The sequence below is a fragment of the Lentinus tigrinus genome, assembly GCF_003813185.1.
Source record: "Lentinus tigrinus ALCF2SS1-7 unplaced genomic scaffold L226scaffold_8, whole genome shotgun sequence".
Taxonomy (NCBI): Eukaryota; Fungi; Basidiomycota; class Agaricomycetes; order Polyporales; family Polyporaceae; genus Lentinus; species Lentinus tigrinus.
Window position 1 is genome coordinate 1,324,669 of NW_027137917.1, and position 24,919 is coordinate 1,349,587.

A 24,919-nucleotide genomic window follows, 5' to 3' on the forward strand; every position below is an offset into this window, starting at 1 on the left:
TGTGGTACAAAGACGACGTTGCATTGACATAGCGGTGCATCGCGACGCAGCGATGTCCGCATTGTCTTTGGGAACGCGTACAGCACGGTGACAGGTCATAATTTACAGAACTTCCCTTGCATCCACACCCTGTACATCTTTAGCTGCCGTTTTCGGTTGACGATGAGACGACGGTCCACTCCGAGCTGTTGGATCGAGAATAGCGGATGCGAACCCTCTTTCAGTGGGAGGGGTTGCTGTAGGATGGGATGGATCGCGCCGGCCTGGGGTGTGCCCTGCTTCGAGGCTTCGAGTGACAGCGAGTCAAGCGATTGCTGGGCGTCCTGCAAGCTGGGTGTCGCTGTACCCGACGGAGACTCGTGCGACAACTCGGGAGGTGTGAGCGGGGCCGATGAGCCGGGATCTGAGTCGGACTGTTCTTCATTCTCCTCCACGATCTTGACGGCACTGTATTCCCTCGAGGCTGCAGGGGCAGGTGAACCAGTGAACAGAAGCGCAAGCTCGTCTAGAACTCATGTCAGCGATTTCGGCGAAAACTTTATATATGTGAACTGTTCTCACCGAGCTCGAAGAAGTACACTCGTGTTTTGTCGCCGCGTATGTAGAAGTTGTCGTCGAGGAGACGCCCGCCCTTGAACCTGAGTTGCGTGAGGTCGTAACGGCCATAGTCACGAAAGAGGACTCGTCCTCCAGGTTTGAGAAGCTGTTCGGACCCAGCTTCAATGTAGTCTGCTTGTCATACCCTACTCAATAGCAACCATACCTTGTGCACATTGGAAACTGCGTTAGCCCATTCGCTCGGATGCAACGCACTGAGGACGAAGATGAGGACGATGATATCCACGGATCCGGGTTCCAGATCTGGCGGAAGAGTGGGCGATGTCAGGTCCCATACTGCGGCCTGTATCGTGCCTACGGGAGGCGATGTGTAAAGAGGATTGTTCTGTTCTGGATAGTCACTACGAAACGAGTCCAATGATCGTCGTATTTCGTACATACCTGGACCAACTTTACTGCATGGGACGAATAGTCGTATGCGTGCAGCTTGAGATGAGGATTTTGGTTGGCAGAGAGTAGTGGATAGACTGCATTGCCTGCACCTGAATGGTATTGTAAGATGAGACTGAGATTGTAAACGTTGTGGCTCGCCGCGGAACGTACCGCAGCCGATCTCAGCGACGGTCATCGGTCCTGCCTGAGATGCATCAATGATACAGTCTGGCAATTGGTGAATGGGAGGAGTACATCATGCTCGGCAGCTGCCCTCAGCTCGGGGAACTCCAGATGCAACCTGTATCATCGCGAATGTCAGACTGCAGGCCACCTGTCTACACATTCAGGGGAGGACCATTTTCGATTACGGAAGAAGTTGCTCGCGTTCATCTTGTAAAAGTTATCCCTACCATGTGGCAAGAGTCAGAGACAAGTTCTTCAAGTGCTATTCAATACTGGCATACCAGTGCCGCGCTGGTTTCTCGTTATACTTGGCCTTGTCGTTGTCGGGTACGGGCGCGTTCTTTTGTCGGGTCAACGCGGCCGAGATGACTTCGTCCTGATCCTCGGGTGGTGGGACGTGATCCCAGGCATTTTGGCTCCACACGTCCGCGTCCTCCGTCAGGAATCTGGGAATATGTTGTTAGCAACGCTGCTGATCATGATGTTCAGCACTAACCGTGAGCCGAAAGGCGGCTTTTCTGCGGTTACGTCGTGCACGGACGACGCGGTTTTCGGGATTCGTGCTGGCTGTTCCGCAGACATTTCGCGTGTGCGAGCTCAATCGTCGCGGGCAGTCGGGTGTGCTGTGATAGCAAGTAAGCGAGATGGGAGTTGGAGAAGCTGTTTGCAGACTGACCGGGGTAGCTGGATCCCCGGATTCCAAAAGTGGCATGAGCGTGATGACTGCCGCCGCAGCGTCTGCAGAGCTCTCGACCTCACCGCCAACTCGACCTTGTCGTCAGTCTGTCTGACCTCCCATGCTGGCTTAACCACACGCTCTCGCCATGTCTTCTGTTGCCGCCATGCATGCGATGCCCTCCGGAGACGAGGATCTCGCCCAGCTCTACCATCAAGTCCTGGCTGGCTTCGCGGAAGAGTCGCCCACCGCCGAGCAACCAGTCCATGCCGCTTCTCCTCCCGCAGATCGCGAGCTCGAGTCCATCTACGGCCAGTATCAGGACGGCGAAGGAACTCCTACTGCGAACAGACTGCAGCCATCGGCGCGGTCGGCTACTACTTGTGCGTCTTTCCGTTGCAGTTGCAGTGCCCGCCCATCCTGATCTGACTTCGCTGCAAGCTTCCCGCTACGGTCTCCCTCCTTCTCCGAGACCACCACCACCACCTCCTCCCTCTGCGCCGCAGAGCTCGTCCAGCAGCCCGCAATCTCCTTCACAACGCGCACCTAGGCCTCTCCCTCGCATCCCAGGGTCTAGTTCTGCTTCGCTCGTACCGCCCCCACCTCCACCGCCCATGATGTACGGCATGCCTGAACCACGACCGTATCCGCAGGAGGACCTCCGCCAGAAGCACAACAGTATAGAGTCGTGCGTATCACTCTTGTCACGCTCCCAGGCACGCGCGGCAGTCTTTGCCCAAGCATGCTTGTCTAGGACGATCTGTGTTCTGTGATGAGCGTGGGCGTGAGATGTACTGGAGGAGAATACGCAGTCGTAGCCAAGCATTCTTGGGAGAGACTTGTTGCTCTGCGTCTCGCACCGTTTCTTGGTGAGTCGTTAACACTTTACACACACAGTGGCCGGCAACTTCCTCGCACACCAAATGGCTATAATGGCATCGTGAATCCACCCGCAAACTCTGCCATGATAGGCCGGTTGCCGTCTCTCAATGGCGGTTATGTCCCCGATCCTCGTCCGGGCTCTGCTGGTGCGCGACCTGGCTCGTCCGATAGCACCTCTAGAGCACAGTACTCCATGCCTGTTCCTGACACGTCCGACTCCTATGGATGGCGCCCGTCTCCAGGGTCGAGCGAAACGCGTCGCCCACCCCCTGGCGCACAGCCCTCCAAGATACCGGGGTACAACGGCTATTTCGAAGAGGAAGGGCCGCCTAGCTCCCCTTCTACCTTGGATATGCCCGACGCGTATACCACTCGATCAGAGTACTCCGAATACCGACCGTACTCGCAACAGTCATCGTCTTCTCTCTCTGCGACACCTCAACTACCGCATAGCCATAGCTGTAAGTATCACCACTGCTTCCCAGTGCCCGCATCTCATAACCTATACCTGGTCATGTAGATCCCCAAACCATGCAGATGCAGGGACTTGGACGATCTACTTCAACGGGCTCGGCAGGCTCGTCTGCATACCCCAACGGGCTCGAGCGTAACTCGTCTTACACGACTGGCACAGCATCCTCTGCGTACCAGGAAAGCGAGGGTGTCATTCGACCTAGCTCATCGCTAGCGACAACTGTGGATCGCGGCAACTCGGTGGGTTCATACATGTCGAAGGGCTCGGATGGTGGCTGGTCCACCACCGCACCTCCTTCGGTTGCACCCACGTTCCAGCAAGCTCCGTCAGTTCATTCGCAACAGAGCTACTTCGGTGCGCAAGATATGTATCGCTCTTCATCCGCACAAGGACCTGTCGCCTCCTCTTCCGGTTGGCGCGATCCAGACTTGGTGCGCATCGTCGCGGACACGAAGCGGCCCCTGGAGTTGCATGACAACTATGCTGAGGAGGAGGACGAGTTTTATGATGAAGACCCTTCCGAGGATGGGGATGACCGCTTCTTCAATCCGGCGCTTCTCAGCCACATCGCAGTCCGGCTTCGTGACAAGGTGCCACGCGGGACGCACGTCAAGGGCAGCATACCCTACCCTCGGGCATTTACGGGCAAGGATATTGTGGTATGTCTCCTGCAAGGCAGTCCAACGGTCAGACCTGACTTTGTCGCAGTCTACCATTCAGTCGCAGATCCAACGGGAACTGCTCGTGACCCATGGCATCTCCACCAATGACCGTCGCGCTGCTCTTCAGGTTGCTCGCAGTTTGCAAAGCCAGCTCTTCTTCTACGAGGTGGAATGGGTGGACAGGCCATTGCAAGATGGAGTTGAAGACGTGTACATGTTTTGGGACGATCAGGAGGGAGCCTCGGACGCTCGGATAGAGCGGGAGGAACTGCCTACTGGGGTCATCACGCTGCTGACGCGGTGCTACGCGTCAAGCTGCGACGATGACAACCCGTGCTACTCGTACACATGTCCCAGACGGGTAGGTTGCACGTTCTCATCATCTGCTGCGCAAACTGACACATATGCCCGTTAGAGGAGTAACCTTCCCTTGGTCACGCCAACAGAAAGCGACGAGGAAGAAGACAAGGTACGCCTCAACGGTACTCTTTCATTTCGTTTCATTGCCGAACCTGTGACTGCAGGATGAGTGGGCGAGAACTGTTCCAAGAGAGCTTCTCGCAACTTTGCCAGACAGCGAAGTCAATCGCCAGAAGTACGTGAGAGTGATCTCCCTCACCATGCATGCGTTAAGCCAGTTCCTCTAGCATCATCCACAAGCTTATCCACAAAGAGAAGCAATACCTTCGTGACTTGGACACCGTCGAATCGCTGTTTATCCGTCCTCTCCGCACCGCAAACCCGCCTGTCATACGCCCCAGTGAGATCGACGAGTTCGTTGACGAGGTCTTCGGCAACGTCTTGGACCTGCGCGAATGTAACCGCCGACTCCTGGAGATGATCTACGTGCGGCAACGCGAGCAGTCTCCTGTCGTGCAGGGTATCGGCGACATTTTCCTCGAAGCCGCGACGGAGTTCCGTCTCGCATACCCTATCTATGTCGGGCACCTCCCTGTCGCCGAGAAGCGCATGAAGGACGAGATGGAAAAGAACGCGGAGTTCAAACGCTTTGTGGAGGTTCGTCGCGTCCCCCCTAATTGGGTGTGATCGAAAGCGCTTAATGACGTCCCACAGCAATGTTCGCGTCATCCCGACGCCCACAGGCTCGATCTCAAGCACTTCCTCAGTCGGCCATCAGAGCATTTGCAGAAGTATCCGGTCTTGCTGGAGGCGATCTGCAATGAGACGACGGAGGGCAACCCTGACATCGAGTTCCTCAAGGAGGCCATCACCGCGATCAAGAAGCTCCAGACCGTCGCCCAGCTGTGGACATGGCAGTCGGCGATGGGTAAGGGTCCGACTGGTAAGCTTGAGTGGCATAACCTCGTTCCTGAGGAGACGCAGAAGTCGCTCTCGAAGCATGAGATCAAGCGACAGAAGTGAGTCCTTCTCTCGGTGTATCATGTTTGCACTGTTTTCTGATTTGCGTTGCAGCATCATCTTCGAGGTCATCAAGGGTGAAATGGACTACGTGCGCGATCTCGAGAACATTGAAGTGGTACGTTGTCGTGCTGCCGTGTACGCATAGGCTTGCAGCTGACGTTCTGTTGCAGATGTACGTCGCACCACTCCGCGAAATGGACCCGCCCATCATCCCTCGGGACCGCCTCGAGCAATTCATTCAGGAGGTCTTCCACAACTACGCGGAGCTCCACGCGCATCACCGCAGGATGCTCGAGAAGCTGCACGAGATCCAGCGGGACGAGCACCCTGTGATTCGCAGCATCACTGCAGCGATCTACGATGCGGTCCTCAACTTCCGGGAGGCATACATGGAATACATCCCCAACTACCCCATCGCAGCCTATCGGATCGATGACGAGATGGCGAACAATCCACAGTTCAAGGCCTTTGTGGATGTGAGTGCAGCCGTATCCTTGCTGCTCTTGAGCTTGTCACTAACTTCGCACTATCCAACAGCAATGTACACGCCACCCAGACGCCCACCGGTTGGACATGAAGAATTTCATCAACCGGCCGATTCCGCGTCTGCTCCGATACGACCTGCTTCTGAAGGGTATTTTGGACGAGACTCCGGAAGGGCATGAGGACAGAGACTACATCCCGCAGGTGCTCGACGTCATCAAGGCGCTCGGTAAAGAGACCGAGCCCGGTGTCGTGTCCGCGAAGCAGAAGGTCGAGGTGTGGCGCTACAATTCGAACCTCGTCTTCAAGAGCGGCGAGTACATCGTAAGTGGTATCGTGTGCATCTTTCTGTGCCATGACGTGATTGACGGCGTTGTTGCTAGGACATGGACCTGCTGAACGAGAATCGCTCATTGATCCACACGGGCAAGTTGCTGCGCCAGCCGGACACCGGCTTCGAATGGAACGGATGGACGGAGCTGTTCGTTCTCTTGTTTGATAACTATCGTGAGTCTCCTCCAGGACCCTTCCTGCTTGGCCGTGGCCACTGACGGTCCGTTGTCAGTCGTGATGACGAAGCCAAAGGAGAAGGAAGGCAGTACGAAGTATCATGTGTACCGACGGGTAAGGACGCTATTAAGTGCACACGAATGGATTCTCACCGTCTCCACAGCCCATCCCATTGGACCTTTTGACACTAGCCAACTTCACCGACCCGCCGACCCAGCGTGGCAACAGTATTTTGCGTCTGGGTCGCTCTGAGCGTCATGCTGGAGATGCCGGTACGCCGGTGGGCGCCGCGACGTCTCCGGAGTCAGCAACGGACTCGCGACTCGTCTACCCATGCACGATCCACCACAACGGCCGACTCGGAGGCTTGTATACCGTGTTCGCGGAGTCTGCTCAGGCGCGGAACGAGTGGAAGGCGAAACTTGATGAGGCTATCGGGCTGCGCAAGGTCGTGCAAGACTCGAACAAGGTCTTCGAGATCGAGACGCTCAGCGCGGACACGTTCTTGGTGCCCTCTATGATGTCGAACCCGGCGTCGTGGAGCCATGGGGAGGCTTTCACGGGCAAGGTCACCTGCTCGGTACCCTTCAGTGAGTCTAGTTTGTTCGTCTGTGCTGTGTGCTGGTATTGATGACCGTTTGCAGCCACTGCGGATGGTCGGGGCCTGGTGGCGATTGGTTGCGCTGAGGGTGTGTGGATTGGGTTCCGTCACGATTCGCGATGTGAGTGCTTGTTGCGTCGTGTGTCTTCGTAGGAAACTAACCGGGATTGGATAGCGTTGCGTCGCGTGCTGCACCTCAAGATGGTCACACAGTGCGCCATGTTGGAAGACTTCGGTATCTTCCTTGTGTTGGCGGACAAGGTGGGCACCGGCTTCATCCGGCTCGGTGAACGCTTGCAGCATATTGACCGGATCTCTACAGTCGCTGTTCGCATACCACATTGAGGCTCTGGTCCCTTCATCGCCGCAGAGTGCCCATACATCACAGACGCCCCAGAAGCTGAGCGGGAACAAGGATGTCCACTTCTTCAGCGTTGGAAGCCTTAATGGCCGGACTTTGGTGATCTACATGAAGAAGAAAGGGGTAGGCTGACGATCCCATGTTCTGTCGATCCTGTCTGACATCGCTGCGCTAGCTTGACAGCGTCTTCCGTGTCCTAGAACCCGTTGTGGGCAAGATCAACGAGCGAACAAAGGCCCCGCCAACCTTCGGTTCCCGCCTTGGACTGCGTCCTGCCCGTTCCGAGTGGTTCCGAGTCTATAGGGTGAGAGGGATCTGTCCTGACATCGCCTCAACGAAAGGTTAACAATGCATCTTCAGGACTTCTTCCTTCCCTCGGAAGCGTTTGACTTGATCTTCTTGAAGGCCAAGATCGTCATCCTTTGCACCAAGGGCTTCGAGATCATGGATCTAACCGAGTAAGTATGGGCGAGCGCTTGTCAGGTCTATTTACTGACGCCGGTGCAGCTTCAAGAGTGTCACTATACCGCAACGTGATGACCCGCGTCTCGAGAAGTTGGCGAAGAGATGCGAGAGCTGTCGTCCCATGGGCATGTTCCGTTCCAGTAACGACGAGTTCTTGCTGTGTTACGATGGTAAGTGAGCGCTCCTTGGGTCATCCTGTCAGTTTACTGAGACTTGTGACCTGCAGAATTCGGTCTGTACGTTGACCGGCACGGCGATCCCAGTCGTCAGAACGGCACCATCGAGTGGGAGGGCACTGCAGAGCATGTCGCATGGCATCCTCCATATGTCCTCCTGTTCGACAGTCGGTTCATCGAGATCCGACATGTGGAGACAGGTCGTCTTGCGCAGATCATACCCGGCAACGACGTCCGGTGTATCTGGGATGGACGCGGAATCACAGGCGTACCTCCTGCAACGCCAGTCCCGGAGGGCTATGGCCAGGAGACCATCTCGCAGGAGCCTCGTGTCCATGGCGTCATGAATGCGACTGACTCCCCGTCCATTGGAACGCAGTCACGGATGGCACGGCCAGTTGCTCAGCATGTCTTCGAGCTCATACCCACGATCCCGCTTTATCTTCCCGGCTCTCTCGCTTCGCCGTCGCAATCAACAACCTACTTCTCGCAGAACAACTCGCCGCCGCACTCGCCTCGTCTCAACCCCGCGCTCTCGTGGCGTTCGTGATGCGTGGTTGAGGTGCAACCCCTGCAGTGTATGTCTTTCGTGCTGTTTTCTATTCGCTCTTTGCGCTGGAACTATGCATGTGCGCGCTGTGCCTAGCGTCGAGTTTTCGTTGACTTACAGATCAAACAAGTATTGACAAGTACTTTATGTGGACCTAGATTCCCTGGTGTAATCATATCCTCGCTTGCAATGTACCTCTCTTATATACAGTATCACTTACACCATTTGCGCGTGCACGCTCGAGGAAAAGTGGACGCTCTGTGAAGGCCGACATTGTTCCTGCCCTGTCACCAGTCGAACTGGAGTGTTCCAGTCAGATTCTTCCCAGATTCGGCCCTCTGTCAGCAGGCAAATCGCATCACAACAAAGCTCAGATTACACAACATCAGTATACAGCATGGTCAAACAACACACAGGACAACCAAGCGAGTGAGCAACTAAAGTCCTGAGGTACCCGTCTACTTCTGCGATTCACACATGCTTACTGTCCGCATCGGGAGGCTGCTTGTGTCCGTATGCACGGCACGCTCGAGGTCAAACTCGACATCAATATGGCTCGTGTCTGGCCCGCGCATTGTCTGGCTGAAGCGGATGTCTGTCATAGTGGGGAGCGGGTCTTGCGTCTTTGTCCGCGTCCGGACGATGAGCATGGAGAAGACAAGGGCTGTCACTGGAGGAAGCTAGTATCGAAGTCATCAGCACGACAAGGGTCGGGCGAAGGGTCGAGCGCAGGAAGGCGACGTACTGCGTCCAGGAAGATGAAGAAGACATTCGAGCCTACGCTATCCGTGACTATGATGATGAAGAGATATGCGCAATAGAGCCCCGCTGCGACAGAGTCAGTGTGGGCTGGGTCAACCATGACCGCAGAGAAGGGGAGCTACGCACCGCTCTCGCAAATGACTTCGAAGACGCGCCACGTCGTACGATCGTTCGACAGCACATGCAATGCCCTCGAGCTGATGCGCCATATCTTGAAGCAGATGAGGCTTGCGCAGAGGGTGTTGAGGCAGAAGGTGATGATGAAGAAGTAGCGGACGCGCATGGAGACCTCTGCGAGAATGGGGTTCGGGTCGTTCCTTGTCTGCGCAAGCGTCCATGTCGACCATATTCCTAGAGCTGTCCAAGTGGGCAAGCGTCAGGTCAGTTTGCCCTCTCCTCCTAAAGGCCAAATTCCGCAGTCATCTGCGTACCTATGTCACTGAAGAGGAGTCCCATGGGAATGAGGATGATGACGTAGTTGGAATCCCATACAATGAATGTACGATAGACGATTACGACGTCTGAGATGATTGCGAGCGCGACGGTGATTGAGTTCTTGACCAGGGACTCTGGGGTCGCAGGGTCGACGTAGGCTGCGGACGGGTTAGGTAGGATATTAGGGCCCGGCACGCTGAACGCATGGTATGCCCTATGCATCTCTATGATGGCATCCTGGCAACAGACAATGCGAGTTGAGTATCGGTCACGAGGGTAAGAGGGTGAGTACTAACCGTGGTTACGATAGCAGCCATGAGTACACAGACCACGGGCATCCATAGTGACAAACCCTCCCGCAACTTCTTCCTGAGGATAAACCAGCATTGCGGAAGGTACACCAAGTACGCGCCTGCGGAAAGACACGGCGACAGCGAGGTTAGCAGTCGTGCCAGCATGGAGGCTGGTCATACCACAACGGAGATAACGCACCGACTGCGAATAGCTGTAGCCACAAGCCGATCAATTGGGAGTTGATGCCCAGACTGCTATCAGAGGGCATGGCTCTGACTGGCTCTGATCACCGGCCTGATGGTGGCAGTCTATGGGGGGTGCGGAAGGACAAGTGCTAGTGCGCGCACCACAGCCCAGTTCGCTGAGTGCGACGGAGGTGGACGTAAGTGTACAAGACGGCCTCGGGGGCGAACACGCAGCACCATGGAGCTGATGATCACGGTTTTGCATGCCAGCATGATCCGAATCCGCGTACTTGTTGAGAAATGGGAGCGTGAACGTCAAGAACCCCGTTTTGTTAGTCGAATACGCAGTCAATCAGTTCTCACAGGTCGAAGAGAAACCACCGTGAGACCGGTTGACACATGGAATAAGGCAGAGTACTCCTTCCATATCTGCTCAGGGGGGGCACTCAGTAGAGGCGGGCCGCGGCGATGGCAAATACCCGAAGCCTGTAACAGCGTGAGAGTTCCCGGCAGAATCCTTGACATGTTATCGTAGGAATCGACGCCTGTTGGAATTCGACAAGGTTGATACGAGTGCACTATGATTACAGGACACAATGCCGGGCTATTACTCTATCACTCACGACGTCTTCTGTTGTTACCATGAGATACTCGACGCAAGTCGTGGTTCCGTGGATTTCATGAGTTGATAACAGTACTGAGCTTGAACTTGTGAGCATCAACACGACTCCAGGACAAGCCTTTCCGCCTGAGGGGATCTGGGTTGAATGGTGTAGTTGTGAACCTCCGGTCGCCTATTCGTCGTGTCAGGTTGAACCATCCGAAAGTGAGTCTGAGGGCCTAATACGTACGTGACCATTTCATTCGCAATATCGGAGTAAGTTAGGACCACCGGACTGCCATCCTTGTCTAGGGGAGCACCGATGCTGAAGGCACTCAAGACAGAGGCACATAAGATGAATAAGGATGCCTCTCCAAACAGCCGACCAGGACAAACCCTAGACAAGGAGGCACATTTCAGTCATATTATCATAGTGTTGTAGGACATCATACCGTCTCCCGAAGCCGAAAGCGAAGTTGGCCGGATCCCTTCCCTCTAGGTGCAAACGACCGTTCTTCAGGAAGCGTTCGGGATCGAACCGCTCAGGATCCGGGTATACTGCAGGGTCCCGCGATATAGACCTAGGCAAGATATAAGATGTGAGCGTTCCGGTGCCGGACAAGTCGGAAATTCGAAGTTCCTCACCACACGTTAACTGCAATTGTGGCGCCGCCAGGTATGAGGTAGCCTCGATACTCGTCATCGTCAATGACTCGATGGGGCACCCCGAGGGGAAGGACGACGTGCCAACGAAGGAGTTCTTTCACGAGCGCATCGATGTACGGTAATGAAGGACGGTCCGAGAACTCGGGAAGGCGGTTAGTACCAACCACGCCATCTAACTCCTGTTGAGCCTTCATTTGCACCTCCGGGTGTAAGGCCATCGCAAGGAAAAAAGCTGCCACAGATGCGTTTGTCTAGATTTTGGCGGCGGGGTCAGCTCAAGGACACAGCACAACCACCAGCACTGCGACTGACTGTATCGGCGCCCGCTGGAAATTGGTTAACAAACTTTGTAAATTGATGCGATTAATAGTGTACAAACCAGCGTACGTGGTCAATGTCAGCTCCTTCATCATTGCCTCCGCATAATGAAGTTCGTCGTGTGCGTCGCCATCGTCGAAGAAGTGGACGACCATGGAATCTTTAGCTTCACCTCGATCCTGTGCGGGCAGATGAGCCAAGGAAAGGGTATTGGCACTCTGCACTGACCATTGCAGCCTTTGCGGCATCGAAGAGACGATTGATCGTGAATGTCATCTCGCGTTTAGCTTCTGCGGCGAACCGTTTGAATCCAGCACCGGGAAACCATGATGGGAGGAATCGCAGCACTGGCATGGCCTCCACAGGGAACCGCCCCGGTTTCGCGATCTCGCCACCAATCTCGCCGATGCGCTCGACCATCTTGTAGTATTCGTTGTCGGCATCGTCAATATTGAGACCATATGCGATGCGCATGACTGTGGCCCCAAAGCTCCTGCGAAAGGATGAGACAGTGAGCTGCGTGGTTGTATCGACGCTGCAGGACTTACAGTTTGAGCGGAACTGACAAGTCGGCTGGACGCCCTAGTATATTGCGCAGTAATTCCCGTATGACTTTGAGTTGTATAGGCTGGTAATGAGGCAATGCTTCTGGGTTGAAGTACTTGTGGAACGTGCGCCGATGATGACGCCAGTCTGTACCGTAGTTCTTGAGGACCGTCAACCATCCGAAACCACACCTGTCAATGGAGGGTCAACATCATCAACATACGGGCATCCGATCCAATGCATACAGGTCGACCATGACGGAAGAGGGACGGCTCGAGTAGTTGTTCGATCTTTTCTCCATGAGATCAGAGGCGCTCTGCAACGATCCCAAAACAATCATTGACTGCCCAAGGAGGTCGAGGTGTATAACATCGCCTAATCGATCACCGGAAAGTTCAAGTTCCATAAACATCAAGATGGCAGCATGGCAGTACGTACCGTGCTTCTTAGACATCTCGGCGAATTCGCGCCCGAAGTGTGTTTGAGGCATATCCAGGACATTGCCTATGATGGGTCTGGGCGTAGGGCCAGGCGGAAGGCGTGCCTTCCTCCTGACCTGCGAGACATACGTCTTCACAATCCAAGCCAAGACAGCAGTCACGGCCAGTGCGGTCCATGGCGACGTCAGTATTGTCATCGCTGAGATGAATCTGACGAGTGTGGGGATCGTTGGGCGAACAACGAGCACCGGTCCCACAGCGCGAAGCTTTATAGGCTTCCGCAGCATGTCATAGTGGCTGGCCTTCGGGCGGTGTGTCGGGACGGACATATCTCTAAAACTTCTCATGTTCCACATGCCCGGGCGCCCAATAATTCACGCGTAAACGCTTCAACACGGATCCACTGTGGAAGGTAGAGCATCGCTATGAGAGCAGAGGGTAACTTGCATCCTGAGCCTGGGTGTATAAATCGTCAAAGCAGGAATGAGAGGATTGACCTGAAGTTACTCACTTTAGTACAAGTCACGTTTCGTTTACATGATGGATGGTGGATGAGGTTGCGCACATGGACTCCGCGGCGATAGTAGGCCACGTGGACGCCTGCGTACTAGCCACTGCGGAGAGCGCGTAGGAGGCGGCTCTAACCAAGTACCAGCAATATCAGAGACATCTGATGCGGCTAAGACTCGCTATGCACCACTTCACTTCGTCAACTACCCATGAGGACATGAGTAATGGCCGCTCTCCTTGCGTGTTCCGACGGGCCGTACCGCTCAAGGATCGAGGCGACTAAGACGGCTGGCTGCCTTAGGCCGGTTACATGGCCGTCCGTCTCCGTTCGGCCTCGGGCAAGCAGCCGATCAACAGGAGAAAGCTTTGCATTGAGATGCGTACAAGCACATCTGAATTGATTGTACATAATTTCGGACGATGTCGGAGAGTTCTCGCGGTGTCAAGCTTCATGCAACGCAGCCTGGATGATCGACGGAACAGCACGATCTGAACGAGGTTTGATCGGGTAATCATACAACTGCGGATGCCTGTCTCGCAACCACTTGAGCACAGTTCGCGCCCGGAACGACAAGAACTCACGAGATCAACGAGAGCGTCGAGGCTTCATGCTCCATGTTGATCGGCTTTCCGGTGCAGTCCACGGGTGCATTGATAGTGAACGCGCTGAGAACGGATGCGCAGAGGATGAAGAGCGATGACTCCGCGAAGATGTGGCCAGGACAGGACCTGTGAATGCACTTAGCGCTGTCTGAGTGGAGAAGCATCGCCGATCATTCAAACCTTCGCCCGAACCCAAACGCGTATTCCGCCGGATCGCGACCCTCGAGGCTGAGCTGTCCGTTCCTGATGAAGCGCTCGGGGACGAACCTTTCCGGGTCGGGGTACACAGCAGGATTGCGCGATATAGCCCTGGAAATGATTAGTCGGCAAGAAGTTGCAAACTCGGGATTTACGTCCTCACCAAGCGTTGGCAAATATCACAGCGCCCTTCGGAATGTGGTAGCCTTTGTACTCGTCATCGGCGACCGCCCGATGTGGCACACTGATTGGCGTTACGATGTGCCAACGCAGCAACTCTTTAACAATCGCATTGATATAGGGCAACGATGGTCGATCGGAGAAGTCAGGCAGACGACCGGTGCCCACGACGGCATCCAATTCTTCCTGAGCCTTCTTCTGGACTTCGGGATGCAGCGCCATGGCCAGAAAGAATGCTTGCATGGCAGCATTTGTCTACCGAATCTCCTGAGATACTTGGAACTCATGGAGTGCATGTTTGAACGTACAGTATCGGCACCGGCTATTGGACAACGGGTGGTCAGCAGGTGACCACCAGGAGTGATACACCCACTTACCAGCGTACGTTGAAGCTGTTACGCTCTTGTACATGTCCTCGGCCTCAGCAGCTGCCTTCGGGTCAGAAGGGAGGCCTTCCATAAAACGCGTAACGAACGACGCTTGCGCAGCACCCCGTCCCTGTCAGTAATGAGCCGGTTGTCCCACGCCGTAGATATTGCGTAGCTTACCATCGCAGCCTTCGCCGATGTGAAGAGGTAATTGCGGCCATGAAGAATATCGCGCTTCGCTTCCGCAGCCCAACGCTTGAACCCCCCTCCGGGGAACCATGCAGGAAGGAAACGCAGGAACGGTAGAGACTCCACAGGGAAACGCCCGGGGACCGCGATCTCCTCTCCGACTTCTCCCATGCGTTCTACAATGTCAAAGTATAACCCCTGCGACTCATCCAGCTCGATGCCATAGACGATACGCATGACGGTCGATGCGAACACACTACGCACAATGTGAGTACAGGCCATCGGCAGTTCGTTCGTGTGACATCTTACAACTTCAGGTGCGCGACGAGGTCAGTAGGCGACTCTAGCAGATGCCTCAATAGCTTGTGTGACGTCTTGAGCTGGATCGTTTCGTATTGGGTGAGTAGGTTCGGGGTCATTTGTTGGCGGAAGGTGCGTCGATGCTGGCGCCATTCTGCCCCGTAGTTCATGAGTATAAATAGCCAACCGAATCCACACCTGTGTATCCATGAGAAAAGTACACTGTAGGACAGACTGTGGACGTACATCTCTACCATGATAGATGGAGGCCTGTCGGAATAGTTGGCCGATCGCTTCTCGAACAGATCGCAAGCCGCCTGATAGGATCCGAGGAGGATGGTGGACTGCCCGAGCACGTTGAGATGCACCACGTCGCCTGTCAGGATGTGAGTTCGCAGTGAGGCAGACAGAACGCGAATACGGCTTACCATACTTCTCTGACAACGCAGCAAACTCGCGAGCCAAGTGTTTCCTGGGCATATCAAGGGCATTCCCGATGAGGGGAAGAGGCGTCGGACCTGGAGGCAAATGAGTATTGCTCCATCGCGATAACAGGTATCTCCTCGCGATGAGCACAACCGCTACGCCGAGGACGATCCAAGTCCAATGGGGAGGGGTGAGGTTCACAACCGCAATTGCAGCCATGGCGGGATGCTAGAGCGTTGAAGGAGACCGAGGTGGACCTGGGCAATATGTGCAAAAATGCATCGCGGCGTGACGTGAGAACATGGAACGTACTGTCTGTTCAGCATGACGGCATCAGACAGCAGAATGTAGCTTCGTCCGCTCCAGCACGGATCCCATTGACGCTGTTCGATAAGTGGAATGTTTGGGATCAGAGGTTCTACTCGACCTTCAGTCAAGAATCACCCAATCGCCGCTCAATCCACCGCATTCCCGCAACAAGCGTGTCTTATGCTAAGAAGGTCCATCGGATGGTTCAAAAAGAAAGGATCAATGGATGCACGTGCTCTTAACCTACATTCTTCCGGGTCTTTCGCCCCCGAGCCGAAGGAACCTGATAATAAGGTTAGCGTCCAGGGTGTCAGATTGGCAAATTGACGTACTGGCGAAGCTGGCCGCCGACAGCCTGAGGGTCCCTCGAAATAAACAAGAAATAGGTCCCTGCAGATTAATTCAATCTTACACACGATACGCATACTCTACCTGACAGTTCCCTCCACCACTATCGTACATCCATGCGACTCTCCCATCGAACCTCCACCTCCTTATGCGGCACCCTCGTACGGCGGTGGCGCGCCCCTACCGGCGAGGATCATATCATCGACGATCTCGTCGTGCTCGGTGCGCTTGTACGTGCGGATCGTCTCGCCGTACTCCGAGATGTCGTATATGCGGAACCGTCTGTCGAAACCGACCTTGCCATAGCCCGAATAAGAGCTGATAAGAAAGATACCGGTCAACATCCTAGACGACGGCAGTCTTTGGTAGATTACGTACCCGCCACCCCCGAAGCAGAGCCAGACGCCCTTCACTCGTTTGCAATTCTCCGTGACTGTAAGGAGTTAGTCGTTAATCGAAAGACGCTTCTTCACACAGTCTGCGAGAGCGGGTGTACGCACTATGACAGTGACCGTTCGCCACTACCTTCACCTCGGGAGCACGACCGCCTGCGCGATGGTCGCTCTCTAACGCCTGCAAGAGACCTTTGTGGAAGAAACCATCTTGCTTCTTTGCAGCGCCGTTCTCTTCGAGGTCATGTTGTCCGACATCGAGCGGCAAGCCAGTAGCCGAGTTGACGTCTGCAGCCGAGTAACTCTCTTGCCTGACACGTGGACGTCAGAACGCACAAAGGCAGCAGGTCATGGGATGAAGGACGCACAGAGGGATGTGGAAGAACATGAGTGCGTTGGGCTTCGCAAGCCGTCGTTCGCCGGGAAGAATTTGACCGTTCTGACGCGCCCAGATATCACCTAGGTCCTTAGCTCCATCTGGAGTAAATGGCCGCTCGATTGCGTCGATTGCAGCTACACCGAGACAAGGGTGAGAAGGCCTCAACATGTAGAAGATGTAGTACGTACATGACTCTTGCAAGAACCAATCAATCTGGTCTTGGCGAAGATAGTCGTACTCCGTCGGATGGAAGATACCCCACCAGTCCCACACGCCGGTGTAGTATGAGCCGGAGTCCAGGAAATAGAGGGTCAAGAGATGTGTCATCGACCTGTCGGACGATGTCAGTTGAACCGAGAAATATGTGGTTCTGATGATATGAGCTCACGGGTCGGCACTCTTGACTTTGAGAACGTAATTGCCTACACCGTGAACGTCCTTCGGGCCTTCATCCACCAGGCTGTATGGAAGACCTCGCATGTACTTGACTTGAGCCTCTCTCGTCATACCGTCCTCGTCGTCGTGGTTGCCAAAGACAGCAGCCCATGGGATGCCACGCTCGGTCACGGCCTTCGCAAACTTGGCCAGAACGGAACGTCCGTCCCATGTGTAGCTCTGACCATTGAGCTGGTCACCGGTAAAGACGACCATGTCAGGCTTCTCAATGTCAAGGACGTGCCCCAACAAGGTGCTAGTGAGGTTGTCGGATCCGGTGCAAGGAGTGATGGTAGTGTCTCTACACGATCCGACGTTGACAGAGTAGTGCAGATCTGCGACTTGCATGATCTTGAACTTGCCGTCGCGCGTGAAGTGCAACGGAGGTGCGCGGGGTGGAGCTGAGGATGCATATCATCAGTGAACTAAAGACCAATAGTAAGATGGTATATATGCTCACGTTTGATGCCCTTGCGGTGTGTCAACCAGACAGGCTCGATATTGTGCATACCGTCATATGCGGCTTGGTCTGCCTTTTCGAAGCCGTACCATGGCTGGTCCGAACCAAAAAGGACGTCTATCTCGGTGATGATGTTGTTATTGCGCTCGGCCTCCGTCATCTCTCGCCAGGTCTTCTCCGCCTTGTACCAGAGATACCGCTTCTGTCCGCGAGGACTGACAGGATACGCCACCTTCTGCCACGCATGGCTGAAGGGGGAGGGGGTCTCCTTGTCGGGAAGTACACGCAGTTCTGTGATGAGAGGGATGTCGTGTCTGCGGGTTCGGCGGTAGTACACGTTCTGTAAGAACGAGTTAGTCGACTGAATCATAAAGCACAGTGGTAGTGCACAATACGCACCAAGCTCTTCATGCTCAGTTGCTCCTTCAGGTTGCGCTCAACGCGCACCCACTTCCCCTTCGTCGCGTCCTCCTCCTTAGTGGACGAGGGGAAGCAAAAGTCGGCAGCAACAGAGGGCACGAACCATGGGTCAATCATGCACTCCGTTATGTGGAGTTCGGACACTGCATCTGTTCAGACGTAGTCCAGCATAGACTAATACACAGGGCACTTACATCCGGTATCATGTTGCATGAGAGGGTCCCATACGTCCAGAGGAAGACTGGCTGTGTCCACGCTGTCCGTCGTCGTTGACACATTCCACCAGTCCACTCCTTCCGGAATGCTCCCGGCCGTGCTGCCGCTACCCCCAACCTCCACGGACTCAGCAGACCCGCCTGATGCAAGCGACGAGCCCTCTCTGATGACGTCCCATGATTGCCATCCCAGTTTCTGTATGCTTCCCGGCCCAGGTGTCGGCTGGTAGAGAACGAAGACGAAGGTGAGCAGGCAAGAAAAGGCTATGATCGACGCGGTCGGCACGAAGATAGAACGAAGGAAACGAGCGAGTCTGAATAGCGAGAAGCCCATGGTGAGCGTCGCCCGCAGTCTTTAGAGCAGTGAGGTAAACGAACGAAGCATAAGACAGAGGCGAAAGTGATGGTAGTAGCAGGGTAGTAGACCACTGACAAACAAGGCGAGACGCGTCGCTCTCTGGGCGTCTACGAATATTCGTCTCTTGCCTTTCGCCTCATCCCTCTGAGTCTGATATCCGGTCTGCTACGATGTCACTTTCTGGCAGTACAAGGCCTCACTTGCCAACGCGGCCCTCGTCTTCCTCCGGTCTCTGGGGCCATCTGATGCGCGCGACTGTTTCTCAGGTCCCCACGTCCAGCGCGGCCAGTAGCACGACGCTCGGACGGCATCCGGCAGCTGTAACTCCTCTCGACAAGGCCGGAGCGTCCACCCGGATCCTCTTGCATGACACTCAAGCACATCTGGAAAAGTTTACTGAAAAAGTTGGACACCTGGCGACTGGGTTTGAGAACGCAAAACAAGAGCTTAGTACCGTGCAGAAGCTATACCAGGACGAGCATGAGCAACTGGTGGATAGAATGATAGGTCTCGGTGAGCATGCAACTGCGTTTGTAGTATCATTCAGGTCTGATGCCAGCCTACCTAGCCAATCGCTGCCAGGCGGAGCTGCAGAAGGCAATCGGGTGTCCAGCGCAAACCGCCGAAGTCCGAGAGGTGTCCAAAGATCTCACTGCGTTCGCTACCCGGCTAGAGGCATTGGACAAGAAGATTGACAACTTGAACTTGGTCTGTACATGATCCTAATGATCCTATGTGACTGTATGCGCTGATGGAGCATCCCTCTCAGCTCAACCAGACGCAATCCCAAGCTTTGCAAACGATTCAAGACCAGCAAGGTCAAATTCTTTCAGCTTTGCTGCCTGTGCTGCCTCTGCTCCAGTCGGTCCCTCTGCACATCGAGAACGCGCGAAACCAAGTCAAGGACTCAATCTCTGAGCTTCAGCGCCACGGCTCCGTGCGCGAGGTCCTCCCTCTCCCTGCTGTACTGCTTCCGAGGAAGACACCGCAATCTGCTAAGCGGGCCCACTCTCGTTCTGCCGACTCGCTCAATGCCGCGACAACGCCCACAGAGCGCAAGAAGCGTCGCCTCGACGAGCCCTCAGATCCTTCTCCTGATCCCTTCTCTGCCGATCTTGAACAAGTGCAGGCAGCACCCTCTCCAATTGGCGCGCATACACCTTCTGGCAATGCATCTCCCGAGGTCCCGCTGTCCAGTCTCAATATCTCCCGCTCGTCACGCAAGAACATCGTCAGAAGTCCTCTTGCTAATCTGCTCCCGGCGAATCACCTTCCTGCAGCCTCTGTCGATCTCAAAAAGGCCGTAGTTTTCAACCACGCGCATCCTGCTATGACAACTCCTGCCGGGTCTTCGGTCGTTCCTAGTGACTCTGGCTCCTCGTTCACTCCAGTGCGCGGTCGCATGTCTTCCGCGCTGCCGCAGATGTCCGGTCCTGCGTTCAATGTGTCGTCCCCTCCGGGACCTCCTGGTGACTCAAAGTCGCTGCTTCCGTCCGTCCTACACACTCCGCAGCGGCGTCGATCTTCTAAGCATCCCATACATGCGGCCCAGGACCCTGTCATTCATGGTACCCCTGTTCACTGTCGGAGTTCCACCATTCAGCCGTCTCCTGCCAACGTCAATACCTTGCACCGCACGAACACGGCCAGGCAGGACGTCGCGAACGGGAACGCACCAGGCTTCGTTGCGCGATTCGACATGCACCCGCCTAGTGTCCCTCCGAGCGCCAGCAAGCCCATGAGTCTCAAGGATCGACGCGCTCTTCTCTCATTGTCTGATGACACCCTGGTAAGCCATATGTGATGGTCATCGGTCACGGTTTGCTCACTGTTGTCTAGCGGAACGAAGGCAAGAGGTTCATACCTCTGGACGACGAGGACGACGATATCGAGCTAGTCGATTAGGTAGCACAGCTACTCCACACACTCTGTCTAGATGATAGATCCACACGCATGCATACCAGGTGTTTCAGTTCGAATGTCAACTTACTGCAATCATGGTCGTCCTTATTTGCTGATATATTACAATGCTTATTTTCTAATAAGTCTCTGTTAGTATATCGGTTAGTACACGCGCCTGTCATTACTTCATGACCGCGCGAAAGCGGGGTTCGACTCCCCGACAGAGAGGTCGGTCATCGTAGTGACGCCTTTTTGCACCCCACGGAAGGAAGGCACGACAAGGAGAGGTGTTTTTGCATCTCAAGGAGGCTTTCCGGTCGAGAACAGGCAGTACCAGGATCGGCCGAGTTCAGATTAAAATGATTCCGAGGAGGTCGGCGTTTCGGAGCACAGTCCCCGGGGTCCTCTAGGCCCTAAACTACCTGAGGTGCCAGTCCGACCATGACCTCCATCGTCGTGGTGAGTTCATTCGATCGACCGCTCAGCCTTGAGCTATAATATCGATTCCTCATGCACCTTGAACATTCCTGTCAGGAAAGGATACGTTCATATGGTCGAACCAGTTCCATTACTCGGATACTTCCCCGGGAGGCACTGCACAGCCGGCACTCAGGACGTCGCAATACCACAGCACAAGTAAATACACTCATGTCGATTGCAGCATGGGCACTCACAACGTGGAGTGTACTGGCTTGCATCTTTGTTATCATACGATGACGGGACCGCAAACATCGCCACAGTGGCGTACTGGTATGCCTGAAGAGCTCCGATGAGGAGAGTCCTGGATACAGTGGGTCCAAGTTTGATCTCCTGTTACTCATGACCAGCGACGACTGCACCCATACACTGGCCGCTCTCGTGGGCGCGTCGACTTCTTGCAAAGCCGCTGTGCGTAAGTAGCGCTGTCCACCGTAACAGTACAAGGTGTTGCCATGGCCCGAGTTTTCTTCAGATTGTGCGCGTCTCGCGCCGCTCGGTGACAAGACTGAAACCCGAAGAGAAGACTGGCGGCGCTGTCACACTGGAATGCGGGATGAGGAGAAGGAGGCATCCGCGACCACTGCACTGTCGCTCTTTATCTCGACTGCCGGCTGAGACCATGCCTCGACAGTTGGCATGTGAACGGACCCCGAGCATCTCCCACTACCTCCTTTGTGGACGTCGGTGGGTCCACACCGGAGATATGCCGCACGACAGTCGCCTCGCGCAAACAATACAGAGCATGTCTGTTGTTCCGTGCAAGTCGTCAAGGTGAGACACCTGTTGTTGTTCTGTTGTGTAACATCCGCTGCTACCGTGGCTCGCGGTAAGTTGTACGGGGCACCTTGGTTAGTGGCTGCTTCATAGACTTGGACTGACTTGCGCTTTCTCAGGTGCATTCCGTGATTCTACTTCGTGGCGCATGACGCGACGGGGCTTTGCTGTGAGTGGCTCGGGATCAGTCCACGTCCTGACCTCGTGTACTCGAGGGCGGTGGCGGGTTCAAAGCCCGCATGCTGTCGCATTCTCTTGACCCTGTCACAAGAAGGGACACACGTACTCCGACCAACCCCGCCAACGACCTCTCCCCATATCATCCAACACTCTTTCGCAGTACTTTCGCTCCCAATGACTCGCTCTTCTCCCGAGTACAGCAATACGGAACATGCAGACATGCGATGCAACGGATCGCACCGCCCATCCTAGGAACCAGCCGGTTTTCTCCAGGAATGACTTGTATTTGACAGCAGCTCACTGGTTAGTTCTATTTGGGAAGGAGAAATGCCAGGCTGGGCCACGCACTTCCCAATCACTTGCCTCCTCCGTTGAGTTGTGCCCCACAGGCGTCCTCAGCAGCCTACGCCACAATGGCGGAGTTGTGTAGCAGGTTACGCCTGTACTATATAAGTTGAACGTGAGCACGCTGTTTGTTCTCTCTCAACGTACCAACGTGCAAGCTGATTCCCTACCCACTCACGCCGTACCGATACCAACTCTTCTCGCTCGCGCTCTCCCTACCCAACTCTGCCGTCAATCTTCTGCTCGCCATCAGGAACCATGTCCAGTCGCCCACATAGCACCGCCGCCACTGACGGCGCTGCCATCGTTGACCCACAACAAACGCTACAAGTACCTCAGGCCAAGCTTGCGCCCCATGATGCCGTCGCCCGACTGCCCGCCAGCGCAGCGTCGCCGGCCCTCGCCTCGTCGCCAGAACCGCCTGTCGACGCTGAGCAGGGAAGTCTCAGCGAAAAATCCGAGGCCACGGTGCACACCCGCGGGCCCGACATGGCCAAGGCCGCCGCGGGCAACGTGGTACGCCTCGTCGCCCTCCCGAACTACCAAAACCGTCCGCTGGTCCATATGGAGTGCACTCTGCGGCACTCTGGGACCCAGGAGTGTTTTCTGCACCGGGAAGACGACTCGCAAGAGATGACCACGATGGGCGACGTGCTGCGCGACTACAGCGAACGCATCGAGTCGATCCAATTCGACGCCACTGCCCTCCCAGGAACAGGCCCGGCCGATCTGTTCACGTATCCCGCCACGCTCCCATTTCCGCTGCCACCCGTGGTGACCGCCGTGTCTGACCCGGGTTCACATGCAGGTCCCTCGTCCATGCCGTTTCTTACCTCGCTCCGAGACATCACCATTACGGTCAACCGAACAATCTTTCTACGCTCGCTACTAGAGTTTCTCCACTACTGCCCCATGCTAAGACGACTAGCGATCCACAGCAAGAGGGAATACTCATCCGTCTTCCCTGAAGACATCGAGGACCTAGTCGCACCCGGGCTCCCGTATCTCGAGGAGCTCACGATAGACGGACTACACATGCATACGACGGAGGTGCTCCTGGACCAGCTCTTCCACTCATTCAATGAGAGCACGAAGATCGAGGCACACTTCTACGAGACCAGCTTCCCGGGTTTCAAGTACGGCCCGGCTCTACAGAAGCTCCTCCTCCCCATCCGCCACGCTAACTTCTCCTACGCCTGTCTCGCAGGTGATGACCAGCCCCAGCCCCAGCCCTCCTCCCAGGCTGGGGGCGTCGCTCCTGGCGCCAGCGAAACCCACGTCTTCACCTTCTCCGATCCTACCGCCCGTCTCCAGCTAAGCTGGCATTGGACACCCGATCCTAATACGCCACCCAACATGAGCCACGTCGGCCTCGCCTGCCTAGAGAACGTAACCAGCGCCTCGCTGACTCTCTGTAACGTCCAGCCGTCCTACGTGGACTTGTTCACGTTCTTGCAGTCCTGCCGCGCCCTGAAGCGCGTCGACGTGCACGCCTCCCATACCGTGCACGCCTCCCCAGCGGCGGTGGCGAACCCCGCTCCCGCTCCCGCGCCTGAGGCCCCAGTCCCGTCGACGTCGGCCTCGACCTCAGCAGCGCAACTGCGACGCGTTCAGGGTGGTCCGAGCACGTTCACCTCCCAGTACAGCCTGTTCAGGGCCCGCCGCGGCATGGGCAACGTGCTGCGCCATATCGCGAACATGCCGCTCTTGTTCTCCGTCGCGGTTGCACAGGCGCCGCACGCAGCGCTGGGCCCGCGGAGCACCAGCCTGAACGTCGCAGAGCAGCGGCCTCGGTCACCGCTGGCGGGGATGCCGCCTGGCCGTTTGGAGCGGCTCGTGCGGTACTACTACGAGCCTCTGTGGGCGCTGATGGTGCGCACGTCCACGCGGTGGGAGCCTTGAGGCTTGCAGCTTGAAAGCTCGACGGGCGTTGTCGGGATGTTGCTGTTGGTCGTAGCCCTTCTATCATCTAGCGAGAGCACCGCCTTGAGGATCCGGACGCCGCACTCGCTAGATCTGTTTGGTGTGTTTTGTTTCCTTGCTCAGGTTTCTTTCACGTTCATGTTTCTCGGTATGCTACTCCCTCATCTGGCACATCGCATGGTGCGCACTCCGGCTTGGTATGCAATTCGCTGGCTCCTGTTCCTTGTTTCATGTAGCTTGATATGCAATTCGCTAGCTCCTGTCCTTATTGGTGCTCTGTATTGGTGCTTGATGTGTAGTTCAGTAGTATGCTTCGTGGTTCATGATCCTGCTGCTGTTCTCATCGGCCGCGCCCAGGTAACTTCGTACGTACCAATGCCATGACTGCGCACGTGTGACCTTGAAAGAAAAACATGAATATGCGCTAACTTCAATAGGCGGGGACTCGGACATGTACTCGTGTATATGTACTATTGCGGGTATGTATAGGCATCCTTCGAGTGTTTGTGTGAGTATAGCCACAAGCATATCCAGCGTGCATATCGTACAACACCATGCTACCCTTACAACGAAAGCAT

At 55.4% G+C, this 24,919-nt stretch overlaps 9 protein-coding genes and 1 non-coding gene across 10 annotated transcripts; 5 read left to right on the forward strand and 5 right to left on the reverse strand.

The window, feature by feature from the left end:
* Positions 1-75: 75 nt before the first annotated feature.
* On the reverse strand, positions 76-1,818 carry L226DRAFT_533764 (methyltransferase). The gene is made up of 9 exons (XM_067680537.1): positions 1,673-1,818; positions 1,458-1,622; positions 1,349-1,399; positions 1,246-1,291; positions 1,162-1,195; positions 1,000-1,100; positions 764-943; positions 562-703; positions 76-505 (listed from the first exon to the last, which is right to left on the reverse strand). The coding sequence occupies exons 1-9, from the start codon at positions 1,756-1,758 to the stop codon at positions 96-98; spliced, it is 1,215 nt and encodes a 404-aa protein (XP_067537285.1). The 5' UTR covers positions 1,759-1,818; the 3' UTR covers positions 76-95.
* A 1,756-nt stretch (positions 1,819-3,574) lies between these two features.
* Positions 3,575-8,400, forward strand: L226DRAFT_460007 (Dbl-like domain-containing protein; the record flags this gene model as incomplete). The annotated part of the gene is made up of 19 exons (XM_067675563.1): positions 3,575-3,868; positions 3,918-4,232; positions 4,287-4,340; positions 4,396-4,466; positions 4,519-4,888; positions 4,946-5,250; positions 5,306-5,369; positions 5,425-5,730; positions 5,792-6,061; positions 6,121-6,244; positions 6,303-6,361; positions 6,411-6,837; positions 6,892-6,969; positions 7,024-7,109; positions 7,171-7,332; positions 7,385-7,513; positions 7,570-7,667; positions 7,717-7,844; positions 7,901-8,400. The coding sequence occupies 19 exons, from the start codon at positions 3,575-3,577 to the stop codon at positions 8,398-8,400; spliced, it is 3,840 nt and encodes a 1,279-aa protein (XP_067537286.1).
* Positions 8,401-8,754: 354 nt separating this feature from the next.
* Positions 8,755-10,295, reverse strand: L226DRAFT_506273 (uncharacterized protein). Its single transcript, XM_067678074.1, has 6 exons — positions 10,090-10,295; positions 9,894-10,009; positions 9,594-9,834; positions 9,289-9,519; positions 9,146-9,228; positions 8,755-9,080 (listed from the first exon to the last, which is right to left on the reverse strand). The coding sequence occupies exons 1-6, from the start codon at positions 10,157-10,159 to the stop codon at positions 8,859-8,861; spliced, it is 963 nt and encodes a 320-aa protein (XP_067537287.1). The 5' UTR covers positions 10,160-10,295; the 3' UTR covers positions 8,755-8,858.
* A 324-nt stretch (positions 10,296-10,619) lies between these two features.
* L226DRAFT_533767 (CyP450 monooxygenase) lies at positions 10,620-13,185 on the reverse strand. The gene is made up of 11 exons (XM_067680538.1): positions 13,159-13,185; positions 12,646-13,103; positions 12,453-12,582; positions 12,210-12,398; positions 11,890-12,154; positions 11,723-11,840; positions 11,656-11,669; positions 11,323-11,594; positions 11,130-11,258; positions 10,928-11,074; positions 10,620-10,870 (listed from the first exon to the last, which is right to left on the reverse strand). The coding sequence occupies exons 2-11, from the start codon at positions 12,842-12,844 to the stop codon at positions 10,795-10,797; spliced, it is 1,539 nt and encodes a 512-aa protein (XP_067537288.1). The 5' UTR covers positions 12,845-13,103; positions 13,159-13,185; the 3' UTR covers positions 10,620-10,794.
* Positions 13,186-13,519: 334 nt separating this feature from the next.
* Positions 13,520-15,874, reverse strand: L226DRAFT_533768 (cytochrome P450 98A3). The gene is made up of 11 exons (XM_067680539.1): positions 15,734-15,874; positions 15,424-15,678; positions 15,242-15,371; positions 15,005-15,193; positions 14,687-14,951; positions 14,516-14,636; positions 14,447-14,460; positions 14,122-14,393; positions 13,941-14,069; positions 13,740-13,886; positions 13,520-13,687 (listed from the first exon to the last, which is right to left on the reverse strand). Exons 2-11 carry the CDS (start codon positions 15,638-15,640, stop codon positions 13,600-13,602), a joined length of 1,572 nt encoding a protein of 523 aa, XP_067537289.1. The 5' UTR covers positions 15,641-15,678; positions 15,734-15,874; the 3' UTR covers positions 13,520-13,599.
* A 121-nt stretch (positions 15,875-15,995) lies between these two features.
* L226DRAFT_484611 (Metallo-dependent phosphatase) lies at positions 15,996-18,804 on the reverse strand. Its single transcript, XM_067677066.1, has 10 exons — positions 18,359-18,804; positions 18,144-18,307; positions 17,745-18,084; positions 17,238-17,685; positions 17,038-17,180; positions 16,839-16,983; positions 16,579-16,781; positions 16,457-16,511; positions 16,063-16,396; positions 15,996-16,013 (listed from the first exon to the last, which is right to left on the reverse strand). Exons 1-9 carry the CDS (start codon positions 18,711-18,713, stop codon positions 16,225-16,227), a joined length of 2,025 nt encoding a protein of 674 aa, XP_067537290.1. The 5' UTR covers positions 18,714-18,804; the 3' UTR covers positions 15,996-16,013; positions 16,063-16,224.
* Positions 18,805-18,878: 74 nt separating this feature from the next.
* L226DRAFT_506286 (uncharacterized protein) lies at positions 18,879-19,519 on the forward strand (the record flags this gene model as incomplete). The annotated part of the gene is made up of 3 exons (XM_067678075.1): positions 18,879-19,250; positions 19,306-19,445; positions 19,507-19,519. Coding segments are annotated over exons 1-3 (495 nt in total), but the record flags the coding sequence as incomplete, so codon positions are not given.
* Positions 19,520-20,112: 593 nt separating this feature from the next.
* L226DRAFT_533770 (uncharacterized protein) lies at positions 20,113-20,688 on the forward strand. Its single transcript, XM_067680540.1, has 2 exons — positions 20,113-20,526; positions 20,577-20,688. Exons 1-2 carry the CDS (start codon positions 20,140-20,142, stop codon positions 20,640-20,642), a joined length of 453 nt encoding a protein of 150 aa, XP_067537292.1. The 5' UTR covers positions 20,113-20,139; the 3' UTR covers positions 20,643-20,688.
* Positions 20,689-20,783: 95 nt separating this feature from the next.
* L226DRAFT_t82 lies at positions 20,784-20,867 on the forward strand. The gene has a single exon. It is a non-coding gene; the product is annotated as a tRNA-Asp (tRNA).
* Positions 20,868-22,451: 1,584 nt separating this feature from the next.
* On the forward strand, positions 22,452-24,718 carry L226DRAFT_384271 (uncharacterized protein). The gene is made up of 2 exons (XM_067674417.1): positions 22,452-22,533; positions 22,672-24,718. Exon 2 carries the CDS (start codon positions 22,677-22,679, stop codon positions 24,318-24,320), a length of 1,644 nt encoding a protein of 547 aa, XP_067537293.1. The 5' UTR covers positions 22,452-22,533; positions 22,672-22,676; the 3' UTR covers positions 24,321-24,718.
* Positions 24,719-24,919: the final 201 nt, after the last annotated feature.